Source organism: Hyposmocoma kahamanoa, unplaced genomic scaffold (genome assembly GCF_003589595.1).
Source record: "Hyposmocoma kahamanoa isolate Upper Pololo Valley unplaced genomic scaffold, ASM358959v1 81068, whole genome shotgun sequence".
Taxonomy (NCBI): Eukaryota; Metazoa; Arthropoda; class Insecta; order Lepidoptera; family Cosmopterigidae; genus Hyposmocoma; species Hyposmocoma kahamanoa.
The window spans coordinates 1-12,642 of record NW_020654083.1 but is presented as its reverse complement, the minus strand read 5'-3'; the positions used below and the strand labels follow the sequence as shown (position 1 = coordinate 12,642).

The 12,642-nt window shown below is 41.4% G+C and overlaps 1 protein-coding gene across 1 annotated transcript; it reads right to left on the bottom strand.

The window, feature by feature from the left end:
- Nucleotides 1-4,051: 4,051 nt before the first annotated feature.
- Nucleotides 4,052-8,208, bottom strand: LOC113234202 (guanine nucleotide-binding protein subunit beta-5a; the record flags this gene model as incomplete). Its single annotated transcript, XM_026469499.1, has 4 exons — nucleotides 4,052-5,026; nucleotides 5,098-5,779; nucleotides 5,859-5,977; nucleotides 8,065-8,208. Coding segments are annotated over 4 exons (957 nt in total), but the record flags the coding sequence as incomplete, so codon positions are not given.
- Between the last annotated feature and the right edge of the window lie 4,434 nt (nucleotides 8,209-12,642).

The window sequence follows — 12,642 nt, the reverse complement described above, 5'->3', positions numbered from 1 at the left end:
CACGGTTTACAGCTGACATTGACAGATTACGTTTGGTGTGGCCTTAGAGAAAAATCCTCTAAGAAAAAGTTTTTTTTTTTTATTAATAATTTTGGCTTGGATACAAGTCCTTTGAGCCATGTCGTTTAATTAGGTTTCCGTAAATATGGCCGCCACAAAGAGGGTAGGCAATTTGAGGCGGCGGCATACTTGGATTGACTCGGAATTCCTTAGAACGGGCATTTTAGATTCGTATAATTTCGCGTTTTAATCTTCGATTAAGGCACGATAGCATTATCCTATTCCACTTTAAACTAGATTTCACAAAATAATTGAAAGTCAAAATAAAAATGACACTTCCCACCAAAAGGCCCAGAGCGAATCAAAGAAAAAAAAAAGTCTTAGGGTGTGGCCCTTAGGGTCGTATTCCAGAACTCTACTCAATATGCTCAAGTCAGGATCTGAGTATGATTTCAAGCAGATAGGTGAGAAACAAAGAGTTCTAAGAGGTGTGCAAATTTTGTTGTTTTTTTTTAATATAGCGTATGCCTACCGTTGGGTAATTATCCAAAAAATTTCAATTTTCCGGAAAAATTCCCAAAAAATTTTGACAAATTGGAAAAATATGGTTTCGAAGGCTCATACCTCCAATGAACACTAAGTCAACTTAATTTTATTCTATATTTATACTAAATGTTTATTTACATCTCATAGATCCTCGCATGAACCCTTTTTCACTCTTTCTCCACCTTCCTAATCCCGTTTCCAAATTTCATGACTATGATCAGTTTCCCCGTTTCAAGAACAAGTCGAAGCACTTTGTAAGTGGCTGAAACGCTAACCGCGAAAAGCCAAGAAATTTCAAGAAATGTTCAAACTAGCCGCTGTTAGCCGCGCTGCAGCCGCGCGATTGTCACTATTCATACAATTTCTAGAAGCGCTGCAACGCGACTAACTGCGACTAATTTGAACGCGCCCCAAGGGCCCATTCAATAGCCTGTACTGCAGGCAGCCTGCCCGGCCGTCCACCTCGCAATGCAAGGATGTGAACTACATTCACAGGCTGAACTACTGGCTGGCTAAATTGTCAAGCTTGACTTGCTCTTGACTGTACATACGTGAGCTACGGCCGTTTTGTCGCCACAGCGGCGCACGCATGCAAATGTGTTGCGAGCTTTTGTTGTAACGCCTCGCATATTTTTATTTGTTTGTCCTTTTTGTTATTCAATATTATTTTCAACATTTTTATTTTTGCTTGATGTTTTACTTGTGCTGTTACTTTTTTCTACTAGTTTTTTTTTTTAAATGCCATGTGTGTGTATTTTGTGACAAATCATTCGTGTCTTTCTCGAGGTATGTTTTTCTAATGGGGCTAGTATTGAATGTTTCCATTTTGAAAAAAGTATTTTTCTGTACATTTTTCCTTTATTTTCCACATTATTTTGACGTTGCAACTTGTCAAAAGTTAACGTTAATGAGCGAGAATAATGAAGCCAACAACAGGTACTGGTGGCGTGATTATTGGAGATTTATTTTCGCTGTTGTGAAATCATTTCAAATCTCGTTTTTCAACATGTGGCTTTTAGCTATACAAGTTTATTTTATAATTCACGTTAAATAAATTTCAAAAGATATTTCTAAACGTAGAACATAATATGAGAAAGTTCGTCGTTCATTCTTCGAAGTTATATTTTTCAAAATTATCAATTTTTTCCGGAAAAATTTCCACTGTTTGAAATTTTTCTTAAAATTAACCAACATTAAATGAGGCGGACATGTACGTACGTACGTACATAGAATAACTAGCCCTGTACCCCACCTACGGTGGGGTCGGGCTCGGCCTGCGGCGCTTGGTCGGTTTCAGTTTGCGGGATGTGCTCGTGCTCTTCGGTGGCACAGTAGTTAGTACTAAGGGCGCTTGATGAGGAGGTCGATTCCCGATTTATGCCAATTTAAGAAACGAACATTTCTAAGTTGGTTTTGGTCTGAGTACTCTGGGTTATCGTTGATTTGGTATTCATAGCACCTACATAGTACAGGAAATTCGGCAGTAGTTTGGCATTTTTTCCCCGTAAATACTTCTCTTTGGCATAGCTTTCAAGAAAATGAAACCTAACATAGAGACGGTTGAGATACAACAACGCTATAATAAGTATCTCATTTCCACTACATCGGGAAGCATGCTTTACATTTTTACAGTTGTGAGATCTTGTACTCGTAATCTATTACGTCTCCGTATATTATCTCCATTTGATGGCGAGCGGACGCTTCGGGCTTCGCCCTCCTGCCTCGGCACTTATGGCTTTGTTCTAAAAAATTGAAATAGCTCTTTAATGGCGGTCATATTTAAAAATTTCAAAAATATATTTTGACCACTAATTATTATCAAACAATCTTAGAAATCTTTTCGTGCCAATTTTCAGTCCGAGCAAAGCTAGTTTTTTCAATAGTCATTTACATAAAAAATTACGGCTATATCGAAAAACGGCAGAAACAAAATGTTTACCCCAAATTGTGATTGCAGCCATGCGATTTTCAGTCAAATTAGAAGAAATTTTTATCTACCGCCAAAAAAGTTTGTGTGGCAGCCATATTGAAAAATGGCGAAAAATAAATTTTGAAGGCTAATTATTATTAAACACTCATAGAGACCCCGATATGTCCACTTTCAATCGAATTAGAGCAAATTTTTATCTGGCGCTAAAAAAGTTTGTATGGCGGCCATATTAAAAATCGCGTAAAATCATTTTTGATCACAAATCAAGCGCTCCTAGAACCCACACATGCACATTTTCAAAGGGATCAGAGAATTTTTTTCTGCCGCCAACGAACGCTTCTATGGCGGCCATATTTGAAAATGGCGACAAACCAATTTTGACCACAAATTATTATCTTCGTATATTATACTTCGCCACTTCTTCTTCCTCTTTGGCACTTATTTGGCCTCCGCATGCCAATTTTCAGCCGAATCAGAGCAAGTCATTTCGGCAGCCATTTTTGGCGAAAAAAAAAACGCTTATATGACAGCCACATGGTTAAGGTCTCCTAAAGACCCCCGCATACCAATTTTTAGCCGGATCGGAGCAAGTTTTCCTTCGGCCGCCATTTTTAATTCGCCATCTTGTTTTTTTTAACCCAGGTCAACTGACCACTATTAATCTCTATGACATTCCTTTGAGCAGCTCCTACCTATCTCTAATAGTTTCCGTGGTAGGAGACTTTGAAATTTGTATGGCGGCCATCTTATTTATTTGAATATCGATCATTTTTTACTTCCGGCGGAAATTGACCAGGTGTACCTCATAAAAGTGCACAAATATTCCCTCCATATATTATAGTTTTTGCAGGCCGTTGATCACTCTTTCATATTTTTCACATTTAGGTCTTCTCACATTTGATTCTTTGCTTTGGAATCTATCCGCGTACAACGGTATAAATATCTTTTTTCCACCATATCGGGAAGTATGCGATCTATTTCTATCAGTGAGTAAGAACTTGAAGCTTTACATATATAATAATAATGATCAAAGCCCCTAAATAAATAGAGCAAAAAAAGTTTTACTGAAGTAGGTTGTGAGTAGGTCAATGGAATATGGATGATTCAATAATCGAAATTCATCATCTAATTTGTGGCCATAGGTAGATATTTTCTACATATTTATACGAGACAAGTACTGAGACTTACCCCTTTTCCAACAAAATAGGAATCATCGAAATCGTTTCACAAACATTGGAGTAGGTAATCGCGTTTATATAAACAAAAAGAAATACAATCGAATTCAGCACCTCTTTTTTTTTAGTCATGTAGGGTATTTTTGCAGAAGTTCACATCAAGCTGACTAGATGGCACCAGCTGTTCTGAGGAAAAGTGCTTTAAATCATTAAATTCATCAAACATTAAAATATCTATTTTGTTATTGTAGGTACAGGGTTTACGTTATAATAATAATAGCAAAACACACACTCATAACCCCGCACTAGGGGAAACCTTGTATCGCGGGTGCCATGGACACACAAAGACAACCACAAATTACGCGTAAACTCACGAGAAATTGTAGGGCATACAAATATTTCCCTGGCCTAGGAATCGAACCTGGAACTTTTGCGTGGTGGTCCAGCATGGTAACTGTTCGGCCGCCTGTGTGGCCTCAGTATGATGAACAATTATATATATTTATTAGTGTATCAATCAATAGCATTACATACAATTTACAAAGAATTAATAAGCCGTTGGTCGCGAGCCAATTACAGGCAACAGAGTAAACAACATACAACAAACATTTCCATTTTGATATTGGACGCTGTTTGTGACATCTTTTATTTTTAAAAGGGCAGACGCTGCCAGTCAGTGGCCAGGAATGAGAGATAAAACGTTCCAACATCAAATTTATTAATATAATAATACTATAAGATTATGGTACCTATTATTAAGTGGCTACAACAGTGAGCGGAATCTGTCGACGGTAGTGACCGGCGCCGGCGGGACGCGGTCCTGCTCCGCCGTAATAAGCCTCTCAGACAGGCAGCACCTGACCCTGAGAGACGGGCGAAGCATTTCGAGATTCTCCTCTATTGCACACAACACAGTCTGTAAAATAGCACTCCTTTTATTCGGACACTGTCGTACAGTCATACTAAGAAGCACGTCTACAAAAATCCTCTGGTAGAAACAGTACCTCTGATTAGAAACAATCTTGATTACTTTAATAGACGTCAAAGCGCTATTTTACATTCTGCAAGAATTAATCAAGTTGAACGACAGTTGAACGAACACCGAAACGTTCCGCTAATCACAGGTTTTACACGTCTATTCTAAAGTATTCCTTAGGAACAAATATACATACGCAGTTACGTTTAGGAATATACTACAACTCTAAAACCTCTTATTGTAACCGTCACCCTTAACATTCGCGTCGGTCGCGCTGGCGACTCGCGTTCGAGTCACCAAACAGGTACAGCCTTAATTTTTGGTATGAACATCTGACGCAGCCTGCGGCACCTTCGGCGCCCGGCGCCCGGCGCCCCGGCGCGGAGCTCACGCCCAGATCTGCAACAAGCGGCCGGTGAGACGACGACGACGGCGGCGACGCGACGGGCGGCGGCGGCGGCGGCACGCACCCGCAGCGTGGCGTCCCACGAGGCCGTGGCCAGCGCCGTGCCGTCGGGCGCCAGCTGCACGTGCGCCACGCGGTGCTCGTGGCCGCACAGCACGCACACGCGCGCGGCGCGCAGCGCGTCCCAGGCGCAGGCCGTGTAGTCGGCGTAGCCCGCGAACAGCAGGCGGCCGCTCACCGACCACTCCACGGCGCCCACGCCGAACAGCACGCTCTCCTTGGCGTAGCGGGCCACCTCGCGGTCGGCGCGCAGGTCGAACAGGCGGCAGCAGGCGTCGTCCGAGCCCGACGCCACCGAGTCGCCCGACGGGTGGAAGCGCACCGACGTCACGTCCGAGTCGTGCGTGTCGAAGGCCTGCACGGCCTGCCCCGTGCGCATGTCCCACACCAGCACCTGCCGGTCGCAGGCGCCGGACACGAACGTGTCGCCCATCTCCGAGGGCGCCAGGTCCACGCTCATCACGTCGGCGGCGTGCGCCTGGAAGCTCTGCAGCAGCTGGCCCGACTCGATGTCCCACAGCGCGCAGGTGCCGTCGCCGCTGCCGGTCAGGATCTGCCGGTCCGAGTTGGGGAAGAGGCAGCACGACAGGTACGAGCTGTGCGTGGCCACCGTGCGCTTGCGCTGCGCCGCGTCCTCGCCCTCCCTCTCGCCCAGCGGGAACACCGTCACCTTGTTGTCCAGGCCGCTGGAGACACGGGCGTCGATTACTCTTCTCGTGCGATCACGAAACACTCCCGACGCGAGTGCGAAAGAGGCGGACTCACCCGGCAGCGACCATGTTGCCCGAAGGAGCGTAGGCGCAGGCCATCACCCAGGTGCTGGGCATCGCGATGGTCAGCTCCTTGGTGGCCGCGAATGCATCCCAGATGATGAGTTTGCCGTCCTGCAATGCAGGTGAAGTGTCATATCAGCGGGCATTACACGGACACTATCGCGCGCGGATGAGCGCGCGCGTAAAGACGTCGGAAGGAAAAGGAAAAGACCGCACGATTGCGCTCATCAATCGCGCTCTCCAACACGCGCCAGTTTCGTTCGAACGCTCTATCCATTGTAACAAAAACGAACAAGAGCAATCGCGCGCGAAAGAACGTTCGCTTGAATCTGAAATAGGTAATCGAGCACGATTGCGCATGCACGCACGCGCGATAGAGTGACTATGTAAAGGGGGCTATTATTTTCAATAACAAATGCTTGCAATGTCTTGCTACTTTGGTAGCACTCGAGCTCCTCGTGAAGAGTTCGTCAGGTGAAGTACTTTATTTTATTTATTTATTTATTTATTTATTTATTTCAGGCAACTAGGACCCATAGATACATACCTTACAGACTAACATACATATAATATAACAATAATATAATAAAACAATAACAGAAATATTAAATAAATACCTTACGGACTAATCATAAATACAATATAACATGATAATATACATATAACACTATTTATTTACACGTATGTACTTCGACGTGTGACGCAACGTGAGTGTCCGGTAGCCGTCCTCGGAAACGCCGGTATATGACACCCTTCGGCCAAAAGTCTTCTCTCATGAAGGTCGACAGGTGTTGAGTTGGTACTCGCACCACAAATGAATTAAAATTCACGTTGTGGCGCGACTCCAACCGCTCGACCCTCAGGTTTGCATTGGCCTTCACTCGCATGTACTCCACAATATCCGCAGACTTGGTGGAGTAATGAAGACGCGACACGTATAACAACGTCGTCGGTACCGCTGGACGCAATAAATGATTCGGGCCAGTCAGGGCGGTGCCACTAAGGTTTCGGCTGATGTTCTTCTTTTTCTTTTCCACCTTCCGAAAGCCGTCCTCGTCGCACTGATCAACTCGTCTCGGTGGTACTGACGACGCAGCTCCAGATACGAGTTTCTTTTTCAGTTTTCCCTTCATTGGTTGCCTGGGTTGTGGTTGTGGAGTACTGGGTCGGGCAGCGGCAACAGCTGCGTAATCACGTGAAGGGGTCGTCTCCGGCGGGGCGGGGTGCGGGGAAACGCGCGCGGCAACAGCGCCAGAGGTCGGTGACACATGCATGTCAGCCGACTTAAAACTGCTGAAAGAAGCATTTTGCGCCCCGCGACAAGTGTTCACGTTGCAGGCCTCAGGTGACCTACTTACCGAAGCCGCACTACTAAGTAATGCAACTTGGGCACGCAACTCACTGATGGTGTTGTCTGAGGCCTCCAACTTACACTGAACTTCAGCAAGGCTTGCTTTTAGGGACGTGATGTCCTTCAGCAGCCTGGTGACGTCGACGTGGTCGAACGTGACAGGGGGCAGCTTATGCAGCTCCTTCGCCACGAATGCAGGCACGTCGTCTGGGTCGGTCTCCTTGAACAACGTTATGATGTCCTGGAGACTCTTCACTCCTCCATCTCTCCGACGAGACGGCATCTGCTCGGCTTTGCCAAACGTCCGGAAAAGCAGCGCCTTGCCACTGCAAATCTCTTCTTCTTTGAAATTTGACTTGCAGATCTGCACGATGCTGACTTCGTCCATGGTATCTATGGCGTGTTGTATAAACGCCAACAGTTCGTTGGCTATGAGTTGCTGAGAACCCATAGTCAATTACGTGCAGCGGCTATTGCCGCGCGGGTCGCGAATTATTATAATTCTTATTGTGTAGTGGAGCACGTCCGAATCCGAGCGTGCACCGCACCACAAAAATGTACTGCCACCTCAACTACTCCTGCCGCCAAGAAGTAATGTGAGCGTTAGGTACTGCGTTCCAGTTTCGAAGGGTAAGGGTGCTGATGAAATTACAGGCACAAACGACTTGTCAACTTATGTTTCAGGGTAAAGGCGCAGTGACAATATTCCTCACACTTCTGCGCTTCCAGGCTTGGAGTGGCACTGCAACTGCTATAAACAGGCGAGTGGCTTAACATCACGAACAAGCCGCGTTGTTCGTTCTGTCATTTGGTATCATAAAAACGTCTACAATTGGTTGAGATTTACCTGCGAGGAGGAGACAATATGACGCTTGTCAGGGGACCAGTCTGAGCAGAGCACCTTGGCCTGATGACCTTTGAGCACACGCCGCAGTTTCAGATTTGGGAAGTTGACCGGCTCCAACCGCTCTGCCACACATGACACTGCAAACAGTATCACAATTTTTATTTAATTTAATTTAATACTGACATATCAGAAAAAGAGAATGCAGAGGCAAGTTATAGAATTTGCTTTGAAGTCAAACGTGTTCCGCCCGTCATTTTTTCGACGTGATCCTCCCAAAATGGAAGTGTGAGTGAGTGATTTTTTTATATAACAAAAAAAAGTAATGCGAATAAAAAGTGTAGTGCAATAAATCGGAACTAGTGAAGTATGTCATTAGCTCATATATGAACTATAATTTTAACAATATTATGCCTAATTAATCGTGTAACCAATGACACTATACTATTAATTTAGATAAATAAGACATAAATATGCAAGTTAAGAACTATTTATGGCTACTAATATAGATAAATTATATGAAAAATTGCTTAAAATTAAAAGTACTTTGGTAAAGTTAGTTACAGAAAAGAGAACAAAGAAAAAATTTAATGAAAAATTGTCAGCAAATTTATAGTTTGAGGAATTTGGCAAGGAAGCAAAAATAGTTAATCAACAAGTTCAGAATAAACAAATAAAGACAGAAACACTAATAGGAATACAAAGAACTATACAATACTTTGAGGAAACCTATAATCAAATCGTAGATTTTTGTTCTAAAGATTATACTACATATAGATAAAAGCGGCACTATGGAGAAATTCGAGTTCAAAACTGCTGTATCCTTATTGCCGGTTCTTCTTCACCGGAAGATAAAGTTACAAAAAAAATTTATTAACTCGATTGAACTATACAGTTCCATGTTAAAGGACACAGATCATTTCTCATTCATATAACATCATGTCTTTCAAAAACGAGATTGACAGAAAGTGCGAAATTGCGCTTAGCTGAAACTTACGCTGCTGTCGACTTATTGCTGAAAGCCATGAAGCAAAACTTATTACCCAAAAAATCTTCCACCGCGGTTCACGCTGAGTTAATAGGTATAAAACAAAATTACTTATCAATTAATGATTACGGCAAAAAGATAGAGAAATTATTTGTGGATTTGACGATTTCTCAGGCCGACGGAGATAAAAGCGCCTACAAGGTACTAAAACCTTTAAATGAACAATTGGCGATCAAGCGATTCATTAGCGGCTTAAGAAATCGTAATCTTAGCATCATTTTAGCGGCCCGTGATTACACTTCGCTTAAGGACAGTATAAGAGCTGCGAAAGAGGAAGAATTATCTTGTGTACGACCAGAGACGGAAGGAGCAGTGTACTTCGGACAGCGGTCAAGAGGTAATTATTACAATTTCAATTCAAGGAATTCCAGAGGAAGAATGTTCAGGAGTAGAGGTAACATTCAACGGGGAAAATCTTACGAGTGTAATCAGCAACCGTCGACATCAGCGTTAAGTAACTACCAAAGGCAGCAGAACAGTTGGACAACACGTTCTCGCCCGAGCACTCGATCGAGAGGTAAGTTTTATTACAATAGTCACAGTCGTGGAAATACCCGTAAACATCATGTACGATGCTTTGACCAAAATGATACACAGAATACAACACAACAAAATAACGATCAAGTTAACATCAACGAATTAGAATTTTTTCGACCCTAATAATTGTATATTGACTTGCGAGTTTAACAACTCTATATCATTACCTGTAGGCAATATTTCGAAGCAATGGCTAGTAGATTCTGGAGCATCTTTATCAGCCGTGAAACTAGAAACCGTAAATGAGTTGAATGTACATAAACAATCTACATTCGTTAATGGTACAGGTGGACAGTTGCGAACAGAGGGTTATGTTTATTTAGACGTTGCCATTTGTGGACAGTTAATTAGTCACAAGTTTCATGTTTTTAAAAAGATTCCATGTAAGATCAATGGAATAATTGGCCAAGACTTTGTAATTAAATATAATTGTAACAACAACTATGAATTAAATAAATTTAGTTTATATTACTTAGACGAATGTTACACGATACTATTAGAAAAACAAACAAAAAATGATTACATTACTGTACCTCCTAGGTGTGAAAGGATATTTGATATGTATAGACACAAAATTGTCAGAAGATTGTGTAATAGAGTCGAAAGAATTATGTCAAGGTGTATTTATTGCAGGGGGAATCGTTAAGCCACGCTCAAATAAAATTTGTATTCAAATACTGAACATCCGCGACGAAGAGGTTAGTTTATTCTATTTCAGTCCGACAGTCGAAAAGCTTAAAGATTATACAGTATGTGATTACAAAAAAAAGTGAGATTACGATAGAAAGGGTAAAGGAAATGTGAAACCAATTAAATTTGTCTCATTTAAATTCAGAAGAAAGGAGGGAAATCCAAAATATTTGTGCAAAGTTTGCAGACGTATTTTTCTTATCAGGAGATAAATTGTCAACAACACAAAATTCAGTTAAAAGCAAACTCGGATCAAGTTTGTGTCATGCAATATAGGCTCCCTTTTTCTCAGAGGGCAGGAATAGAAAATCAAGTAAAAGAGACACTAAAAAATGACATAATTGAGCCCTACCGTAGCGAATGGTCCAGTCCTGTTCTCCTGTTACCGAAAAAGACTGACAACGGAAATAAAAAATGGAGATTGGGAATTGATTTTCGAAAACTGAATGAAAGACTAGTAAATGATAAATTTCCCCTACCGAACACTACCGATTTATTGGATTCACTTTCCGGCGCCATGTATTTTTCACATTTAGACGTAAACCAAGCATATTATCAGTTAAGTTTAGAACCAGAGAGTCGTAAATATATTGCATTCACCACCCCAACAGGTCAGTACCAAATGAAATGGTTACCAATGGGGTTAAAAACCAGTCCCAGCTCATTTTCTAGAGCCATGACAGTGGCCATGTCGGGACATAATTTTGACAAATGCTTTGTTTATTTAGATGACTTGATTTGTTTTGGTAGAAACTTAGACAGTCATTATTGTAACCTTATAGATATTCTGAGTAGGCTTCGAAAAGTAAATTTAAAACTGAATCCCGCCATGTGTGAATGTGCGTATGTACAAACACAATCGACTATTTACGTAAAACCTAACAGCCAATCATGTTGCACTCGAGAAGTCTTCGTGAGGGAATTAGGGTTATTGTGTAAAAAAATAAATATAGACACAATTTATGTAGTAAAAGATGGAAATAATAATATATTTATACAAGAGTTAACTCTAATAATAAATAAAATATTGTGAGAGGAATAAAGAAAATTAATGACAACGACATGAAAAGGATATTGCTGAACGATTACCACATGCTGCCCACAAGTGGTCATGCTGGTATTCGTCGAATGCTGAATAATTTACGTAGAAATTATTTTTGGACAGGTATGAAGAAAGACGTCACAGAATTTGTAAAAAAATGTGACAAATGTCAAAGAAATAAATACGGTAAGTATACGAAAGAACCGATGGTGATAACGGATATAGGCAAGTGTTCTTTTGATAAAGTATTTTTAGACATAGTGGGTCCGTCGGTAAGTGACAGCAGTAACTACAGGTACATTTTAACAGTCCAGTGCGACTTGACAAAATTCGTCGAGACCTACTCAGTTCAGTCTAAAGACACGGTTACAATAGCATCAAGTTTTGTCAATAATTTTATACTTCGTTACGGAATTTCAGGTAAAATTGTTATGGATAAAGGAACCAAATATATTTGTAAAGTAATGCAAGAGGTCTGCAAATTACTCAAAGTAGAACAATTGAATTGTACAGCCTACCATCACCAAACAATAGGTTCACTTGAAAATAATCACAAACATTTAACAGCATTTTTAAGAATTCAGACAGAAAATAATCCACTTAATTGGAGTTCATGGTTACACTATTGGTGTTTCTCATACAATAGTACCGTACGCACTGACACTAAATACACTCCCTACGAGCTTGTATTTGGTAAATCAAAATAAATTATAGTTGAAGCACTATACAATAACGATGACTATCCATTACAACTTACTATCCATTAGACTGCAAAAGGCACAATATGATGCTAAAACTAACATTGTGAAAAGTAAACTAAAAAGGAAAGGTTACTACGACACTTATGTGAATTCGATTATGTACAAGACAGGCAAATTTGGACAGTAAATTGGACTGCTTATAGTCGGGTCCATAAATTGTAATACAGGATAAGCAACCCAATGTATCAATTTTATATAAAGGAAGAGATGTTGGTACACAAAAATCAAAGTAAAATGTAATTTAAATAATATTGCATATGTTAGATTTAAAGATAATACTGTAAGCTGTACACCCCTCTCGGCTGTGCACCGTCCTTCACCACGTTATAAATGCAGAACAGGTCCAGAGCGAAGCATTTGCTTGTCGGCGCCCGCTCGGATATCATCGGTGACGTGAGCCATTTGTTAACGATTTTCTTATGTATTTTGTTACTTGTTACTACACACATCAAAAGTGTCTAGGGATCAAGTGAATATTTTTGAAATAAAAATTATTTAAGCAA